General features: G+C 48.9%; 1 protein-coding gene across 1 annotated transcript in view; it reads right to left on the bottom strand.

The window, feature by feature from the left end:
• RCOR3 (REST corepressor 3) overlaps positions 1-20612 on the bottom strand; it is a 372673-nt gene that overhangs the window by 195157 nt on the left and 156904 nt on the right. The window contains exon 10 of the mRNA XM_085612842.1: positions 11939-11957. Coding sequence (XP_085468968.1) covers positions 11939-11957 — 19 coding nt within the window. The remainder of the gene's footprint in view (positions 1-11938; positions 11958-20612) is intronic.

Genomic DNA, 20612 nt, shown 5'->3' with positions numbered 1-20612 from the left:
AAGACAAGAAACAGTAAAATTCAAAAGAAGGAATGAAAATGAACCTGCTAGAATGAGATAATGGGATGGGGGAGTGCAGGGTGGAGGAAGAAAGAGGCATGAGATGGAGTCAAGACTAGAAGCTTTGTTATTTAGCAACCCTAACATTTGGCAGCACTGGTTGCGGGCTTCTGAGAATCTTTGGGCCATGGCACTTATTCTTTTACAAGTACTGCTCAATAACCAGAGTAAAGGGAGCAGGGACTAAAATCGAGCCTAGATAGACACCAATGGGAATTGCAGCTTTGACTGATGTGGAGTGTCCATGCCTCCCCATTTAGCTTTTTGTGAGGAAGAAGTACAACACAGTAGGAAGTGAACTTGAAAGATCATATTGTGTTTTAATGTTACAATTACGCTACCATAACCATTAGTACTGGAACTACTGAAACTTAGTAGAAATAGTACACAGGCATCCCATTTGCGCCAGATGCGATGCACATAATCTAGTATCACCTGGTAGCAGTTCCGATACTGAAATAAGAGCCGAAGCTGGATTGACAGAGTGCCAGCTCCTTAGACATGACAGTGTTCAGTTGGTTGGTGTCACATCTTTCCAAGGCTTTACCTAGACGGGATAAGAAGAGACTGGATGAAAATGGGAGACCTGGTTTGGGTAAGCGATTGGTTTTCAGAGTATGGCAGTGATATGACCAATGTTTATTGAGTTAAGTACAGGGCCTTGTGCAAGCAAAGAATATTGAATAAATCGTACCAGTAAATTGTTGATGTGCGTCGACCTTGCTAATGGTCAGTAAAGAGTCCCACTTTTTTGTATTTCAGTGGGGAGCCAACATTCATTTTAAGTGTGATGAAAATGAGTTTATTGGTGAAGAACTGGAGGAGTTTTTCACATGTAGCTGTGAAAGGAGATAGTATGCGTTACATGTGGGGTACTGTGGAAGACCATAAAGAGAATGTGTGAAGTTAGGGGAAGAGCTGGTTAGTTTATGAGCATAACTAGATTTGACAGATAAAATGGTTTGTATTCTTTTCTTGTTTTCGGATATGGCAAATAGCACAAAGAATTGAGATTTTCTCTTTTTTTTCTTCCTCGTAGGGTATTCTCATATCTTCTCAGATTTAAAGAACCATTGGTTTTACTCTGGTAAGAAAGTCTAATGACATTGGTTATGTGGATCTACAGCATGAGGCAGGGTGGGGCATCTAAGCAGTGAGGGAAACTTTAACATGCACTTTGAATTTGTAAGCAACATGACTTATCTTTAGCAAAATGAAGAGATATATTCTTGATCACAAAGACCTAGATTTCAGCAAGGAGTCTGGCAGTTATCAGGGCTATGATAAGAGCAATTTTCCACTACAGGAATTTAGTTCAGCTTTGTGAATCGCTCATTGACTTGTTCAAGATCCATTTCAGTTCCTAGGGAGTGGGAGGATGGCGCACGGGGGAAGGTCCTAAATAAGTCCATGATAAGCTTTCTAAAGATCAGCTGTGAGAAGAGTGAAGCAGAGCGAGATTACTATTGAAATATTGATGCTGAAGACAGGTGGACTTTTGATGAACTGTATGAGGCCTCAGTTTGCCAAGTGCAAGAGATAAGGTAGCAACTGGAGAGGATAACAAGTGAAGACCCTGCTATGAACACAATATGCAGAAGCACCACCACTTCTATTTGTAGGTCTTTCTGGCTAATACACTTGCGCCTAGGCAAGCACTCGTGTGCGCCGCAGTGGAATGTTCACATTATCTAATTCTAGGTGACCGGGAGCCAGGCTGTCAAAACAAGCAATATTGGGTTGTTAAGTAACAATTGGCCTCTATCTTTGGCAAGAACCACTGGGTTACTCTGGAGGATGAATGGATGGTTGATAGATAGATGCCTATGGTCTATGTACCAATACAGCCTTTACCATCTGTTGTTTCTTCTTAATTGTTTTGTCCAGCTCTAGAAGGGGAGGCAGAAAAACATGTATACATAGTGACATCAGTACTAGTAGAAATTAACACTACTAGTTTGTTGTTTGCAGAAGGCCATGCCTGTTAAAAGAATCTTTTGTATCAGATCTTGAGACAGAAAAGCTTTGGCTTGATTTTAGTGTCCAAGACTACCCCCAGATATATGTTATTTTATATCCATTTAGTAAAGCGCAACAAATCACACCCGAAAGTGTATCTCAATGCTCTTTTCAAGTATCGCATATACTCTTTAAAATAACCAGGTTTGTAGAAATTTCTTAAATTGAGTGAAGTCCACACAACTACGAAGATAACCAGTAAGTTGATTCTATGCCTTTGGAGCCGTATAAGAAAAAGCTCTGCCCCTATATCTTGAGGCACAAATCAGAGGAATGGCCAAAAGCACCTTGTTGCTAGATCTCAATGTGCAAGCGGGACAGTAATTACAGTTTGTTCTTCAGATACTTAGTGGATTTACCTAGTCGAGCTGTGTGGACGAGGCAGCATATCTTCAAAAAGATGCACTTTCTGACTGGTAGTCAATGGAGGGACTTGAAGATGGGGACTGAGGGAGAGCCTGCTGGGAGGTTACAAACCAATTGGGCAGCTGGATTTTGCACAATTAAAGTTGCGTTAGATGAGTGTTGTTGGCTGCCTTAAGAAAGGCATTGCTGTAATCCAGGTGACTGATTATCAGTGCCTGGACCAGCTTTTTCCTGTCCGAGGCAGGAAGACAAGGAAAAACTTTCCTCAGGAGACGCTTGGTAGAAAAACATATCCCTTGTCAAAGCTACATGACTTCATGGTCAATTCATTGTCAATGTTTATACCTAGGGTTTTTGCTGACTGACTGGGGCAGGGGGTGATTCCCAATTCTGTGGGCCGTCAGTCAGGGGACCAAAGATGTTGCGCTTTACCAAACAGCAACTATTCTCACTATTTAACCTAAGAAAATTCCTGGGCATCCAGGCAGCAATATACAACTTTAAAAACTGTACCTAGTACCCTCAGTGTCCTGTCCTATAGAAATGATCTGCCTCATATCATCAGCATAGAAATTACTTTAAAGACGTGGGTTTCCAAATATGCACCACGGGAGCAACATAGATATTAAACAACGTTGGGCTCAGCGAAGAGCCTTGGGGTACTCCCTTGGTGAGAGTTACCTGCTGAGATTTTATAGGACCCAGCGTGATGATTTGGGTCCGATCTTCCCCCAAAAAAAAATCAGCTAACCACTGCAAGACTGTACCTCTAGATAGAGAACTTGATAGTTAACGGTAAGAATCGACCTTGTCTATGCTCAATTTGAGACTTAGATTTCAGAATAACTAAAGGTAATCAGCTGAAAACAACTGATTTTGCAGAGCTGGCTTTCCTTTTAGAAGTCATTAGCCCAGTGTTGCAATAAAGATATAACATATATAATAGAAGGACAGGCACCTCTTTCCCGATTTACCCAACTACAAGTAAATCTGGTATCTGACTTTCGTTTGGCTCAATACCACAAAATCCATCCATCTCCATGAAACCAGAGCATGGCTCTGAAGGCTAGTGGTGGACATCAAAAGTGTACAACGTTACTTAAATGACAAGACTACCATCTGTGTTCCTGGGATCTCTACAGTGGCAGGTGGTGGCAACATACGGTTTCTCAAACCATAATGGCTGGACAGGCCTTTTTCTCAGCTCCAGGAAACAGCGTGATGCCTACAGACGTGCTCAAGAAAAGTTTTGCTTGGGTGTCATGCCCAAACCTGCACTAGCATCCCTGTGTACACATTGAGTACGTATTGCATGCAAAGACTCCGTGATGTTTGGGAGTTCATGTTTAATGTAGTTGGTAGGATTAATTTTGGATTACCCCTAGTTTGCCAATCATTGACACAAGATGGAGGTGTTGATACAAATTCCTTTAAGAGTGGAAGAGGATTACTTGCATTCCTAAGACAGAGGAAGTCACTCCACACACTGAAGTGTAGAAAAGAACGAGATAGGGCTGCCTTTAGAAATTCCAAGTGACTTATCTAGATAGGATTGCTGATCAGTCTTTCCTGGGCACTGGCAGGGGAATGGAGGGGAGTCAGTTGTTGGAAGGAAGTTTGTAGGAAGCGACTGGGCCTTTTGTCTTTCATTGAGAGGCCACCAAGGAAGGCTAAGGAAAGGCGCAAGGAGAAGAGCTTCACACTTATTGTGATTATGTTATAGGTACTCATGCCTGGAGCTAGCATCATTGCTACCTTCTGTGACAGCAATCACATTACACAAACAATAGTCTGCACTGCAGAAAGCAGACAAAGCTATGAAAAGAAACCCCACAAAACCAGTTCCTAAATTGTAAACAGTGGTCTACAGCCCTCATTCGGAAGCTATGTACACAAGTGGGGCCCAAACTTTACCTGAATGTTCCAGTTCAAACTACTTGACTAGCAAGGAAAGGGATTTTGCAGAGTACTCAAAGAGCTGCAGTGATCCTGGGTTGGTATAAAAAATATCAATAATGGTCGATCTAGAAGAATCAATTGGATAGTGTCAGAAATCTGCACATTAGCTCAAGAAGCTGTGGGGACCGCCAGAGACATTATAGCCTGAAAGCGTGTAGAGAGGAGAGAAGGGAGTGCTTTGTACAGTAGGGGGAGGAGGAGGAGGAGGAGGAGAAGCTCAACTGATTTCAATAGAGGAGCAGTACAGAAGGAGCAGGTTGCCAAGGGAGTGTGTCCGGAGCCGACCTACGAGAACCGAAATCTCCCAACCTCGATGCACGTCCTTGAAACCAAGCGTGCAAGCCATGATCCACCAGGGCCCCACTCTAGCAAGCGCCCCAGGGGAAGATAGAAAATGTGTGCCAAATTAGCCTGAGCTGAATTCTAGGACATCATTGCAACACCCTTGACTGGCGGGAAAGGATTACCACAGTGAGGGCTGGAACTACTGTCAGACATGCCTTCAAGTCCAGCGACGAGCCACTGCAGTCTTCTCTGGCTCACAAAAAGAGACAAAGGCAGAGTAGACGAATCGAGCTCTTGTGACCGCAAGCATGATTCCTCGGCCCAAGTGGACAACAGCTGTACATCACTTCTTGGAAATTTCAAATGCACACCACTGTCAGGTAACAAAAATAAAGACACCTGAGAGACATTTGTCTTTGAGTGGGCTAAACAGACTATGAAAGATCATTGCATTCTGTACAAAAGAACTGCCTAGTAAATGATTTCGGACAGACATATGGGTCAGAGATTACAGGAAAGCTGCTCCAATTTGTGATCCTGCATCTGTGCTCGAGTCTATGACATTCTGATTCTCTGTTTTACTGATGCATTTCAGTAATGCCACTCGTTATTTATGGACCATATTGTATTTTGGTGCGATTAAAGTACTTCACTTTTCTTAAAAAACGAAGCACTACGCTGGATAGTCGCTTGCTGTGCCTATTGTTTGACCTCGGAGTCTCTACTCTCCACACTACCTTGCAGAGATGCGTTAGACTGGCCGCTCTGACTTCCCTGAGAGTCAAGTGCGGTGGCCCAGTTTGCATTGCCACAGCAGTACGGACCCCAGTAGTAAACAGCCCCAAACACCATGGTTGAGGCCCAGTAACCCTAACTTGAAGCAGGCCCGCTTTCTCAACACTTCCTCAGAACAGGTTCTAATATCCAGTCAAGGGAAAACCTGTTGTCCATGTCTTCTGAAGTCTGCCGCCATGGGTTTGAGGCCTCTAGTAAAAATTCTGGGTGTAGACAAGAGTCCTAACGTAAGAATTTTCAATAGCGGCAGCCAGCCTCAGAAAGGCATTTATTTTGGTGTGTGAAAATATCCATCTTAGAGATCTAGTGATGTCATGAATTCTCCCTCTTGTAACAGAGCCATTATCTCCTGCAGAGTCACTGTCCTGAAATATAGCTTTTTCAGATACTTATTTATTTGCTTAATGTTTAGAGTGGGTCTCCAGGCTTCTTAACTAGGAAGAATCTCGAATAAACAGTGCTTGTGCTTTTGACATTTTGGTACCATCTGTATTGCTTCTGGCATGCTAATTAATTCCTGTTGCCCAATCCGGAGCTATTGATGTTTCCCCCAACCGGTGGCACAGAAATGAGCTGCAATGCATGGCTAATAAGAATTAACCCCAATACCAATTGATGAGATGCAGTGTGCTTTTTTTCCTAGAATTGAAGGTTGATATTTGAGTGAGTGTGCTACATGCAGCTAGCCGCCAGCAATGAGGAGTCGGGTTTTCTTTGCAAACTCTTGTCTTCAGGTTTAGGTGCCTTATCTTCAAAGAACATGTTAGTGTGGTTAGCGGGATCCCTCCTAGTAAGTGTAGTGCTGCTGTTAGGAGTTTGCTTCATGAAATGACTAGTGAATTCTCCCTCTGACTTCTCAAGACTGTAAAGTTCCTAGCAAGCAAGTTGTTTCAGCACCTGTCTTAATATCCTGAAACACTCCTGCAGGAAGGTGGCTCTTTCTATAGTGAACTAAAATTAGGTACACTGTGTAGAGTCCAGGCAAACCCCGACTGGTTTTCAGAGGCACAAATTATATCCTAAATGCTTTCTTTTGTGGTAGTGTGGGCGAGCAGTTAGGCGATCCGAGAGTAGTGCTAAGCATTTGTTGACACACACACAGACAATAAGTGAGACACACTCAAGAATAAATCCGAGACCAATTTAGAAAAATAAGTTGTATATTTTTATATACATTTTGATACCAAGAACCTCAATAGCAAGTAAGTACTTTTTTAAATACTGAATGTTGCAGGTAAGTTTAACAGTTACTTAAATGCACCTTTATGCACAGTGCTTTCCTATGGGAGAAAAAGCATAGATAGCATACAGGTATTTACAGTGGGCTTCTGGGAGTCTCCTTCAGTTCTTAGGATCGCAGGGGGCCAAGGTCCAAAGACTACCAGCAGTTACTCGTTACCTGCCCTGGGGCATCCGGATACAGATGTGCTGGTCCTGTTGGGAGCTGTTAGTGCTAGGCCAGTAAAAGAATAGAAAAATATTTATAGCGCGCGTACCTACCCTAAGGCATCCCAGCGCTAATAGCGGCAGCAGACAGAAGATGACGGTTACTGGGTGGGATTTTGGAAAAGCCACGTTTTGAGAAGCTTCTGAAAGGCCAGAAGATTGGACTCTAGGCGTAAATGAAGGGGAAGGGCGTTCCACAGTTTGCCGACATTGTAGGAGAACGAGCGCCCAACACTTCTCACCTTTTTAACTTTAGGGACTTAGGCTAGGCAGAGGTTGGTCAAGCGAAGGCATCTGTGTGGGCAATAGGGAGATGATAGTTTGATTAATAGGGGGCCCTTTCCCCCAGAAGGACTTGTGGGCGATGCATAGGGACTTAAATTTGATTCTCGCCGATACAGGTAGTCAGTGAAGAGCCTTCAATGCCGGCTTAGCAGATTGACGGTTGGGGATCTTGAACAGCGGACGAGCTGCACAGTTTTGAACAATCTACAACTTAGAAGTGGTTGCTCGGGGGCTCCTAAATAAAGGGCATTCCCATAGTTCAGGCGGGAGAGGACCAGAGCCAGGACCATTAGTCTCCTTGCCAGAAAGGGAAGGAGAGGAAGAACTTTATGGAGCATTCTGAGAATGCCGTAACAGGTGGCAGCCAGTTTCGTTGCCTAATGCTCAAAATTGCGGGATCGGTCCAGCCACATGCCCAAGCTTTTAATCTGATTTTTAGGGGCAGGCGCAGGGCCAAGACAGTTTGCCACAGCAATCCCAGATTGAAAAAGGGGGAATTACCTAGGAGCATTAGTTCCATCTTTTCTCTGTTCAGTTTAAGGCAGGAGAGCTCCATCCACATGGCAACCTTCTCCAAGCAGGGTCCTAAGCAGGATGACGAATTCTCGGAACGGTTTAAAGCCATGACTAGTTGCATGTCGTCAGCGTATGTGACTATCTTTATACCATGTGGAAGAAAAATCTTTGTGAACGGGGTCATATATACATGTGGGACTCAAGGCCGATCCCTGAGGAACACCGCAGCTGAGAGACATACACTTGGAGATATTGTCTTCTTCAAAGACCTGGAAAGACCGGTCTTTCAGGAAAGACTGAAACCAGGTGATACCACCGGACACTCCAACATTCCCGAGTCTGTGGATCAGGATGTTATAGTTGACGGTGTCAAAAGCGGCACCGAGGTCAAGGAGGATGATAGCCGCTGTACCTCCTTGGCTAAGAATTTTCTTGGACTCTTCAACCACCGCTAGAAGGGCAGTTTCTGTCCCTAGTTGGGGCCGGGATCTGGTTTGAGAGGAGTGCAGAAAGTTGTGGGACTCTAAAAACGTGTACAAGACTGTGTTGACATGTTTTTCAAGGATCTTGCTAATTCCTTGGAGGAGGGAGATAGGGCGGTAGCTTCCCAGAGGGTCAGGGTTAAGATTGGGCTTCTTGAGCAGTGCTTTCACCATAGCACATTTCCACGGTGGAGAGACTAGGCCAGTAGAGATGGAAGAGTTAATCAATTCCAGTATCGCTGGAAGAACTGTTCCCGCGGCTAGGCTCAGAGATTGAGGTGATGCTGGGTCTCTGGGAGAGCCAGATTTTACTACGGCAGAGGTGATTTCTAAGAACTTCAGATCCATCAAGGGAATTTCCTCCAGGAGATACTCTGTGCGGGGTGAGGCAGTGTCCATAAGCGAGGGGTTGCTGCGGCACACGACGAGAGGAAAGGAAATGTATATATCCCGAATTTTCTTGTGAAAAAACTCGGCCAGTTTGTTACAACGTCGGGGGCGCCATCAGAGAAGGAAGGAGGGGAACCTAGAAACAGGCTGCAGAGAGGGACTTGGGGACAAGTTTGGGAGCTCCCAACGGGGGCTCGGGTCACAAAGGTTCTGGGGTTAAAGGGGCACAGCTGATTCATCAGTACCCGGGCTGGAGCACTCAGGTGCAGAGTAGTAAGTCTCGTCCTGGGCGCTTGTGGTCGTCGGTCACACCGGTTGAGGGAGCAAAAATCAGGACAGCAGGGCCACTTGAAGAGGATCTCTGAAGTGCTGAAGTCACTCGATGGCTGCTGTGTCTTAGAGTTGTTGGGAGTCCCAACTGGACAGTCTTTGCTTGTTGCAAGGGGTATGGTAGCCCGGGGACTGAGCATGTGTGGCTCCGGTTGGTCCTGGTGTTCTCTCACTTGGTGGAGGGACAGATCTGACCTTCAGGAGCACAGGGTTCTCTTCCTTAGAAGCTTCTGCTTCAGGCTGGCTAGGGAGCAGCAACTCGGTTGACAGGACTTTGCATTTCGGTGGCTGCGGACTGCCAGGGAGTAGCTCCTCTACTCCAAGGGAGATTTGCTGGCAATTTATGAAGTGCTGGCAGCCCACCGGGGTTCTTGCCAGAAGTTCAGCTGCAGGAAGATTCAATGGGTTACGAATGTAGAGACTTGATGCTGGAGGCAGGGTTTGGCGGTAAAAGTCCACAGCAGTCTTCAATTCTCCCTTTTTCTTGCCGTTCTCGGTGTCCTTCTCTTCTTGATCCATCAAATCTGAGTTCCTGGTGTTAGGAGTGCCACTTAAATACTTAATTTAGGTGCGCTAGAGGGAGTAGTCAAATGGTTACTTATCTTTAGGTTGTCTACACCGTCTATATGACCACTTCGTATTGGAAGTGGGCATAACCCTGACCCAGAAAGCGAAACTCCGCCAAAACTAAGATGGCGGGATTCTAAAAGTCGTGCCCACTTCAGAGGTGGTACTAGCCCGAGAGGGTGACACGCCTAATTTTGCCATCTGTCCTGGTGCCAAATGGGGCCAGGGCAGCAGCATTTCCCCTGTCTGGGGAAGCCTTGGGCTGCATATCTAAAGCGGCAGAGGCCATTGAAGCCTCCTGCGTTGATATGCTGATCACTTAGCCATCCTGCTTGGAGGAGGTGACAACATCTCCGACTGGAACATGCAATGTTTCTGTCCTCAGAGAGCAAGCGCACTCACCTGCAGGGGGTCAGAAACCTGTCTGGGGTGGCCGGCTGGTCTACATCAGTAGCCAGCACATTAGTAGTCGAAAGGTTTTCGGGGGGCACTGCTAAGGTGCCCTTCGGGTGCATGTATTTATAAATCGATCACTGGCATCAGTGATACCAAGCATCCCTAGTTTCAGTGAAGCCATCATGTAGCTGGGGAACTCAAACACCAGTTTCTAAAATGGCTTCCCTGTTCGACTTAGATATCACAAGGGCAAATCTGCTCATTCAGATATGTCCTCACATGTAGTATAGTGCACCCTTCCTTCGGGCTGTAAGGCCAGCTGTAGGGCTGACTTAACTATACTGCATGCAGTGTATGTAGGCATTAAGTAACAAGTAGCTCTGTAGGGTAAGAACATTTCTTTACAATTCATATGCTTTTTAGTCCTAAGTGTAAATTAATTTTTCAGGACAAAGATGGAACACATATACAGTAACACTTTCTTTCGGAGATATCAATTATTTACTTTTTGTTTTTCATCAATCAAAGAATTCAAACAAAGGCTGTCCAGAAATTCATACAATTGAAGTGTGATTTTTGCGCTCTCCTGCCATCTCTTAAATGGCCCTGCCTTGACATGCCAGTCATCCAGAATACAGCACACATGTTTTCTTTTTCTCCTTAGGTGTACCGCCACTGTGACTAGGCATTTTGTGAACACCCTTGTCACTGATTTTATGCCAAAAGGAAGGAATTTGAACTGGCAGTGTACTCTGTCTGTTACAAACCTCAGGAACCTTTTGTGTTTGATGATGGGGACCTGAACAAACGCATCCTTGATATCTATGGCTGCCATATAATCAACTTTATTCAAGTGTGGCATGACTTCCTGAAGAATTGCCATCTAGCATTTTTGTGTTAGAGGATTTGCACAGGGATAATCCATGTTAACCTGTTTTTAGTAGGGGTTGTAGAGTTTTGGCAACTGAAATTATATTTATTTGTAATGTTATGACTGTATGCCGATTATTGCCTTGTGAGAAAGCTTATGCTCAATATAGCAGATCAGAGTTGGTAATAATGGGGATAAACCAATGTTAATGGCTATAGGCCTGATTGATCGTTGGAAAGTTATCTCAGATGCTGTATGTCTTTCTGTTATGAAAAGTTGGGAAAGAATGTAGGCCTGACTCAATTATTACAAAAAATATATGTTAAACTCAATAGGCTGTTATTACACCATGTTAAAGACAGTAGACTGGGAGGAGGAGCCTAGCGCGCAACCAAGATGGCCGCGTAGGTGCGAGGCTCCCGAGGACCTCCGCGACCTCCTGAATAAATCCTGGAAATATCCTGTCTTTGTTAAGGGGACTGTGTCGGGGAACCCGAGCTGAGGCGCTACCCGTTTTTTGGGCTCGAATCGGACCCCGAACACCGGTGGGAGCATCGACTGAAGGTTGCGGCCTTCTCCTCGCCGGCCCCCCGGATTGGAGTAGTGGCGCGATCCGGGGACAAGGTGAATAACAGCGGCGTGCGGGGCTGGGCGACTCGCGTACCCCGCGCTTTCACTTTCGCTTTTGCGCCCTCCTTGCTCTCTGGCGAGGTCGGGCTGCGGAGCGGGGTGCGGTGGTGTGGCCTTGTCCAGGTGCCCAGCTGACCCGCCGGCGGTGGGTCGACCCGCGGCTCGGTGGTCGCCCCCTTGACACCCGTGATTTGGTGTGGCGGCCCGTTTGGAGATCTTGGCACGACGGTGGAAGGGCCAGCATGGCCACCAAACAAGATGGCGACCGTGCGAAGGTGAAGACGACCCGCCGTGGCACGGCGCACCAGGCCAATAGTATGGACCGCTACACGCTCCAAAAGGGTTCTCCGGAGACATCGCGGCCATCCCCGGTGGGCCCGACGGAGGCACCTGCCCAGCCAGTGGATCTAACCCTCCGGGACGTCATGGGCGCCATCGCTGAACTGAAGGCCTCAGTGGACCAGCGTTTTGATACCTTGGCGCAAAAGATTGACTCGGTCCTGGTGGATGTGGGCCTGGTGAGGGCGGACTTGTCAAAAACGAACGACCGAGTCGACTCCCTGACCCACACCACAACGAGCCTCACGACTGACGTGGTGGCCCTCCAGGGGGAGGTGCGCCGGCTTGGCCAGGCGAGCGCCCTGATGGACCGGCGACTGGAGGACTCCGAGGGTCGGGCCCGGAGGAATAATATCCGTATTATTGGTGTGCCGGAGGGACGTGAGGCGGAGGCGGCGGATCTCTTCGTGGAAGACTTGATCCTGACCCATCTCCAGCCCCGGGGGCTGAGTAAGTTTTTTGCGGTGGAACGTGCCCACCGGGTCCCCGGGGGCCGCCCTAAGACCGGTGCCCCGCCGCGGCCCCTCATTGCCCGAATCTTTAATTTTCGGGACCGAGATGCCATCCTCCAGACCTCCAGGCAACAGGGACCGGTCAGGTTGGACAACATGGACGTGAACTTCTACCCGGACTTTACCCCGGCGGTCCAGAAGCAGCGGCAGAGCTTTATTGGCATCAAACGTCGTTTAAGGGACCTAAATCTTAAGTACTCAATGCTCTTCCCGGCTAAGCTGCGGGTGGAGGTGGATGGTCGCACGCATTTCTTCGACCGGCCCGAGGCGGCTGGGGACTGGTTGGACACCTTGCCTGGGGATCGGGGCCGGGGGGGTGGGGGAGCGCGGCTGGCGAGGAGGGCCCGCTGGACCAGAATTGAGGGGTGACTGTATTGCCTTGCTCGAGTCATTGTTCCTTCACCATATACTGCTTCAGTATGTTCCCCTCCCATGGAGGTCATGTGGGGTCTGCTGGGGGCTTCCCTCCTCCTCTGAGGGACTAGTTAGTATTTAGCTATGGGGCGACAGGCACACTGCACTTTGGGGGGGCTGTCTGGGCTCATGCAGGGGTGCAGGGAGGGGGGAGTTTTGTTGGGACCGGGGGGTGGGGGGGGGGTGTTGTTTGTTCGTACCGCAAGGCAAACCCGCAATTGTTTTGTTGTCTTTAGACTGCTCAGTGGGAGACGACCGATTGTTTCGACGTATGATGGGGGGTAGGGACTTGACTGTGTTGTCATGGAATGTTAACGGCCTGGGGGATAGGATTAAGCGTGGTGTGGTCCTGCAGTATTTAAAACGTGTCTCCCCAGATGTTGTCTTTCTGCAAGAGACGCACCTTATAGGTAACACCTTTCATGCAATGAATCGGAGGGGATATCGTCTGGCGGCCCACTCTGGCTTCACCTCGGGTTCGCGGGGGGTGGGTATTATGGTTAGGAACTCGCTCCCGTTGGAGATTGATGAGGTGCACCACGATGAGAGGGGGCGTTACACTGCTCTGGTGGGACGTATGGAGGGCAGAGTGTTCAGTTTTGTGTCGGTGTACGTCCCGCCTGGGCTACAGGCCACTACATTTGCGGACCTGGGGCGCCTCCTTCTGGAACTTCCGAGTGGCCTGTTGGTGGTTGGAGGGGACTTTAATGCGGTTGCTTCTGGATCTATGGATCGCCACCCCCCTAGGGACCTCCCCCGGGCACAGGCGTGGCTGCCTGGCCTTTTAGACACACTGGGCCTGGTGGATTGTTGGCGCCTAAAGCATCCCGTATTGCAACAATACACCTTCCACTCGGGGGCCCATGGTAGTCTTTCGCGGCTTGATTACATCCTTGTCCCGGCGGCCCATGCCGGGAGGGTGGGGGAGGTGCGCCATCTGGCACGGGGTATTTCAGACCACTCCCCATTGTTGTTGCATTTCGATGTCTTCCCGAGGGGGGATGGCAGGGTGGCCCCGATTAACGCCTGGTATCTGCGCGACCCCACCATTCGTGCCGACTTGATCACATCCTTGCAGCGCTATTTTGAGGAGAATGTGGGGTCGGTCCCATCTGCCATCTCCCTATGGGAGGCTTTCAAAGTGGTTCTCAGAGGGGAGGCCCTCTCCTTTATTGCCAATGCCCGGCGGCGCGAGCGGGAGGAGGTGTCCCGGGTGGAGGCCGAGATTGCGGAATTGGAGGGTGACCTGGGAAGCGGGGTAACAGACGCCAAGTTACATGTTCTGCAGTTAAAGCAGGCGGCCTACCGGGCCCTCGTCACGGAGGCGGCCAGGGGCCTTGGTAGAGAGCAGCAGGGGCGCTTGTATGATGTGGGTGACAAGGCCGGCAAATTGATTGCGTGGTTGGATAAGAGAGAGAGAGCGAGCCGCGTGGTGCCTTTGATTGAGAGTGTGGATGGTGCGTGTGCCACGGAGCCGGAAGCCATTGTCTCCTGCTTCGCGGATTATTTCCGCGGAGTTTACTCCCCTGTTTCTCCCTGTTCGGAGGCGGATTCCCGTGCCCTGCTTCGGGACATTGCACTGCCCTCCCTTACGGCGGAAGACAGGGATTCGCTGGACGTCCCTCCCACCTCGGACGAAATTGCCTCGGCTATTCGCTCGGTTGCATCCGGCAAGGCCATGGGCCCCAATGGCATCCCCATTGAGCTATATAAGCTACGCCCGGATGTGCTGGCACCCCACCTGCGTGCGATGTTCCTCGCGGCCCACTCGCAGGGCTCCCTCCCGCCGGACCAGCGTCTGGCCACAATTGTAGTAATTCACAAGGAGGGGAAGCCCCGTGAACGGGTCACATCCTATAGGCCGATCTCGCTTTTGAACGCGGAGCCCAAAATCCTCGCCAAGGTGTTGGCCAACCGGTTGGTTGGCGTGGTGGGCGATTTGGTCCACCAAGACCAATCGGGCTTTATCCCACACCGCAACACGGCGCTTAATCTACGGCGCTTGCACGGTGTGCTTGCGCGTGCCCCATTCGTGCGGGAGCCAGCCATCTTGGCGTCCTTGGACGCCACCATGGCGTTTGATACGCTCGAATGGCCATATCTCTGGGCGATGCTCGCGAAGTTTGGGTTCGGCCCGGGTTTCATCAGCTGGGTCAAATTACTGTATTCGGGCCCGATGGCGCAGGTGGTGGTGAACGGGCGTGTGTCGGCCCCGTTCGCGCTGGGGCGGGGCACGCGACAGGGTTGTCCCCTGTCGCCTCTTCTGTTCGCCCTGGCCCTGGAGCCCCTGGCGGAGTGGCTGCGGTGGCACCCGTCCATCCGTGGTCTCCGCTGGACCCCCGAGCACGAGGACCGTGTGTCCCTCTACGCGGACGATATCCTTTTGTATCTTGCCTCCCCGCGCAAGTCCCTGATCGTCCTAGTTGACGTTTTGCGCTCCTTCGGCCGCAACTCAGGCCTAGTCATTAACTGGGCGAAATCCTGTGTCTACGTGCTCTCCGGGGAGGCTCCGGTCCTGCCGCGGGACTGCCCGATCCAGATCGCCTCCCAGGGTTTCAGGTACTTGGGTATATATATCACTCTTGACCCGGAGGCCCGCTATGAGCGGAATCTGCTGCCCCCTCTCCAGCGTTTGAGGGAGGATGTGGTGCGCTGGCGGCGTCTCCCGCTCTCGCCACTCGGCCGAGCGGCCTTGTTTAAAATGATGTCCTTGCCGCGCTTCCTCTACGCCCTCCAGAACACCATGGACATGGTCCCGGCACGCTACTTTCGTGAGGTGGAGGGCCTTCAGCGGCGCCTGTTCTGGGACGGGAGGCCGCGTATTGCCCTGGCTAAACTGACGCTCCCGTGGTACGACGGAGGGATCGCCCTCCCGGACATTAAACGGTATTACTGGGCCTCCCAACTAGCTGCAATTAATCACGGCCTTTACGGGCCCGCCCTGAACCCGGCATTTGAGATGGACAGGATGCTCCTGCCCGGTGGCGATTACAATCGAGCGCTGTACTCTGGCGCGCCCGACTCCCGTCTGACGGGACCGACGCGTGTCATGGTGCGGGTTTGGCACGCGGCTAATGCAGCTATGGGGTGGAAGGACCGTTTGACCCGGGCGTCTCCACTGTATGCACCTGAGAGGCTGGGCTCCCTGTGGACATCGAAGGGCTTCGAGAAGTGGGACACGATCGGAATCAGCACAGTGGGGGATCTCTGGACGAGGGGGGGATTCAAAACTTTTGAGACGCTGCAGGCGGAGTTCCAGCTGCAGGGCAGTGAGTACTTTCGGTACCTGCAGGTCCGCCATGCGCTGGGCTCCGTCTTCCCGGATGTTGCATCCATTCCGGAGTCTTCCCCCCTGGAGGACAGAGTGCTGGATGGCCATGTCCCGGACAGCACGATCTCCCTCATATATAAGAAGCTGATTAATGATAGATCGTGCCTGTTAACTAGTCTACGCGAGGCTTGGGTGGCCGACGGGCTGGAGCTGGACGACGAGGATTGGATGTCCGCGGTGGCCTCTCCGAAAGAGGTGGCCATCCCGGCTCGCCTTCGTTTCGTCCAGCTCAAGATCCTTCACCGGGTCTACGTGACGGGGCCAAGGCTTCTACGTATGGGTTTTGCCGGTGACGGACTGTGTAAGCGTGGCTGTGGTGCGTTGGCGACTTTTATGCATATACTGTGGGAGTGCCCGAAGGTGGAGCGATTCTGGCGTGGTGTGCATGAGGTCCTGCGTGTGGTCACGCGTGTAGCGCTGCTGCCTGAAGCGAGGAGGTGCTTGTTGAATGTATGGGAGCCGAATGACTACTCGGTTCCGCAGACGCGGTGGGTGACTCTGGGATACATGATAGCGAAACGTGATATTGCTCAATTGTGGGGATCCCAGAGGCCCCCTGCGGTGTCGGCCTGGAAAGAGCACATGGATTGGTGTATGTTCCGTGAAAAGGTGGTGTATGTGGCGAGGGGTAAGCCTGGGGCGTGGGTGAAAATCTGGGGCCCCTGGAACGCCTACCGTGGGGGCATTTGTGAGCCGCCACAGCTGCCGGCTGCCTCGCCTGCTCCGTCTCCCTAGCTGGACCCTCTTGCTTGGCCGCGGGCACGCGACCCCCCAGTCCTTGATCTTCTCCCATCCCCCTCTTCAGATGTTTCCTGCCAGTCTGGATCCCCCACTATGGAGCAAATGTTGTCACCTTGAATCTCGGGTTGCCTTGCGGTTGTGGTTTTTTGCTGTTGTTAGTCTTCAAAATGAAACCGTACTCTGTGGCAGGATGCCGTGAGGCCCGCACCATTGATTACTCCAGTGTTTCTACTGTGCACCGCTGAGAGACCGCTACTGTCTGTATGTACTATATTGTGATGCTCTAGCGGCCGGCCGTGTGGTTGTAGGCCCATACCTGTAACCTTTTTTACGAATGCAATAAACGGTTTCAAAAAAAAAAAAAAAAAAAAAAAAAAAAAAAAAAAAAGACAGTAGACTGGTATTTTGTTACATGGAACTGTATTCTTTACCTGAGAAGGCAAAGGTTTGCGGCAGTATACTGCATAGCTCATTGGATTAGTCCAATACAATCACTGACTCTACTGCTCCATCAGAGAAGGCATTCTGTCGGATCATACTTGCACCTCTGCATGAAAATGAGTATCTTTCAGTGCCAGGTCTGACGAGCCAGTCCTCTAGTTTTTAATTTCTCTTTTTATAGGTCCCTAATTAATTTATTTTTATTTGATTAATATGCGTACTGCAACACCCCAAAAGGAACAACTGGGACCCTTGCTTGATACTCATTTCCTACACCTGTTCAGTCTCTACTTCTAAACCGGGCAGCATTTTCGGAATGGCACTGTCCACAAATTTCCATTTTGAGATTATCATTCTGAGATGGCTGCAACTATGTTTCTAAATATGGCAGCCAGGTTGGAATTTTAAAAACAAGAACACACTAAATTGAATATCACTGCAACACGACTGCTCGCTTCAGTGTTTAATTTTATTTTTATTGCAAGTAAACATCTAGGCAGTGGCATGTTTTCTTTTTTCCTGAATAAGCCTCTTGAGAGTTTTTGTGTGTTTTTTAAAAGTTATTCTTTATTAGAATCTTCGATATGCAATTACAATTGGTTGATAATATATTCAGGAGTACAATTACGCTTCTTCCATTCAAAATGTAATTTGTAGTGATTATGAATACAGTTAATGTAACAATACATGTATTCCCATTAAACCGATCACAATTTGCCTAAAAAAACAACGTATGAAAGTGGAAAACTGGGTCAAGGTTGTAGGGAACAGGGCAGCATCATTAACCTGACTTCTAAGTATCAAATCTATCGGTATTAGAGGTGAAAGACACAAGGGTCTAGCCTTCTATATTTATTCCAGTCAGTGTTAATAAAGAGAAATTTCAGGAGTTTAGGCTTCATAATTAGACCTGTGAACATTTCTTAAATCCCGGTGTCCTTTGCTGTCCAAAAAGAGATGCCTTTCGAGGTAGTTTCAGCCGTTGCCCATAATGTTTAGGGACAGGCAACAGAACGCGCATTTTCCTTGATAAAAGTTTTCAATGTTTGAAATAAATATTTAACATTAAAATATTTTTACTATATTTATTTTCGTTCAATAAACTTTTTTACGTTTCCCAATACTTTACCATAGAGAGACTCAACAGTCAGGGATTTGTTACTAAGCAAGAAAGATTGGTGGTAATTACAATGTTTTTAGAAAAGAAATGCTAATGCTTTGAAAAATGTCACATTCGGAGTATTCTACTGGCAAACAAGTCAAGGAAAATTAGGTCTGCCCAATGGTTTCCGTAGGTCATATAGAATTAGAAAATATATAATTTTGTGCTTTCCTTATTCTCCCGAATTTGATTTCTATCATCAAATGAACAGTATAAAGTGAATTTGCTACACTTTTGTGATGTGAACTAATATCACATAATCGATTGTTGCTGACTACATTTTCTAGGAAAATCCATACGTATTTGATATTGCTGGATCCAACAATTTAAAGCAACCTGTATGTTTTTCATTTAATCTTCATGCTGAAATGGCACATTGATGCAATGTTTGCAGCAATACATAAACCTGGATATGCTGAAAAACCCCATACAGTTTGCATGGGTTCACAAAGTGACGACAGGTCCATTACCTTCAGTAGCAATCTTTCGGGTGAATACTCTAAATGGATCCAGAACCTCTGAGAGCAGTTCTCCTGTGCACCATTATGTCAGACCACGTCTTTCATTCCGTTCTGGAAGTGACAAGCGGAGACGCATATGAGCGCCACCCCTGCACATTTATGTAAATTGCTTTCTAGGCTAGCCACACTCTTAGAAGAAGAGCCCATCAGCAAATTGGTGTGACTTGTGTGTAGATCTCTAGGTGGAGACCTTTTCAGATAGAAAAAGGGTCCAATTCACAGAACGGGGAGGTGGGAGGGTAAGTGAGGAACCTCCTCTTAAAGTATCCACCAGAAGAACAAGTTACTTACCTTCGGTAACGATGTATCTGTAAGAAACATTAGTTAGTTAGATTCCTCACCTTAGAATATCCCCAGGCGTCAGGCTGGATCCGGAAAGATTTTTGTAGCATTGTAGCAATACCCCTTGCGCGTCGCTAGGCGTCGTCTGCGGCTCCGCGTCAGTCGTTGGCGTCGTGCGCCGGAATGACGTCGGAGTACTTAGACGCCGCCCTCGCGTGCTGATGTCAGTTCTTGTACATAGCTTTCCGCGCCAGGAACGCAGAGCCATGCAAGAGACCGACACTGGTGCCAAAAAGTCTAGGGCCCTGAACAGGATGACCTTAACCCTAGATGTTGGTTCGCAGAGCGGGGAGGATGGGTGGGTTGGTGAGGAATCTAACTAACTAATGTTTCTTACAGATACATCGTTACCGAAGGTAAGTAACTTGTTCATCTGAAAGAAACTCGTTAGTTAGATTCCTCACCTTAGAATAGATACCCCAGCAATACCAAACCCCGGTGGGGGGTCTGCGAACCAAGATCACACCAGAAAGTCCTGGAGAACAGAACGGCCAAAGAAGCCATCTCTCCTGACTTGGCTGTCCAGGCAATAGTGCTTGGCGAACGTGTGCAGTGAGGCCCACGTTGCCGCCTGACAGATGTCCTGCAAGGGAACTCCCCGTCCCAGGGCAGTAGTCGCCGCTGTGGCCCGGGTGGAATGGGCTCTTAGCACAACAGGAGGGTCCTTTTTCGCCAAGGAGAAACAAACCTTTATACACAAGACGACCCACCGTGAGATGGTCCGCTTGTGTACAGCCCTCCCCTTCTTAGCACCTACGTATCCAACAAAAAGTTGGTCGTCCACCCGGAGCTGTCTGGTGCGGGCCAAATAAAAGGACAGCGCACGTTTGGGGTCCAGACGGTGGAGCCTCTCTTCCTCCTTCGAAGGATGCGGAGGCAGAAAGAAGGTGGGCAATGTGACCGATTGCCCGATGTGAAAGGGGGTCACCACTTTCAGAAGAAAAGAAGAAGGACGAGTCCGGAGGACAACCTTGTCCGGATGAACAGAAAGAAAGGGAGGCTTAGATGACAGAGCCTGGAGCTCACTCACCCGTCTAGCCGAGGTGATAGCTACCAGGAAAGCAGTCTTAAGAGTCAGAAGACGAAGGGGACAATTGTGAAGAGGCTCATAGGGAGCGCACATCAGAAAGGTCAAGACACGATTCAAATCTCACTGAGGCATTACGAAGGGGACAGGAGGAAACATGTGAGTAATGCCTTTAAGAAAACGCGAAACAACAGGGGACTTGAAAAGAGGAGGCTGATCAGGAAGCCGTAAGAAAGCAGAGTGCAGAAATATAACCTTTGAAGGTGCCCAGAGCAGAGCCCTGCTGGGCCAAAGAAAGAAGAAAGAGTAGAACCTCAGAAAGAGGGGCGGAAAGGGGATCCACAGCCTTTGCTGTGCACCATGCCACAAATTTGATCCACCTGCA

The sequence above is a fragment of the Triturus cristatus genome, chromosome 6 (genome assembly GCF_964204655.1).
Source record: "Triturus cristatus chromosome 6, aTriCri1.1, whole genome shotgun sequence".
NCBI classification, from domain to species: domain Eukaryota; kingdom Metazoa; phylum Chordata; class Amphibia; order Caudata; family Salamandridae; genus Triturus; species Triturus cristatus.
The sequence above is the reverse complement of the archived record's forward strand: the minus strand, read 5'-3'. Positions and strand labels throughout refer to the sequence as shown.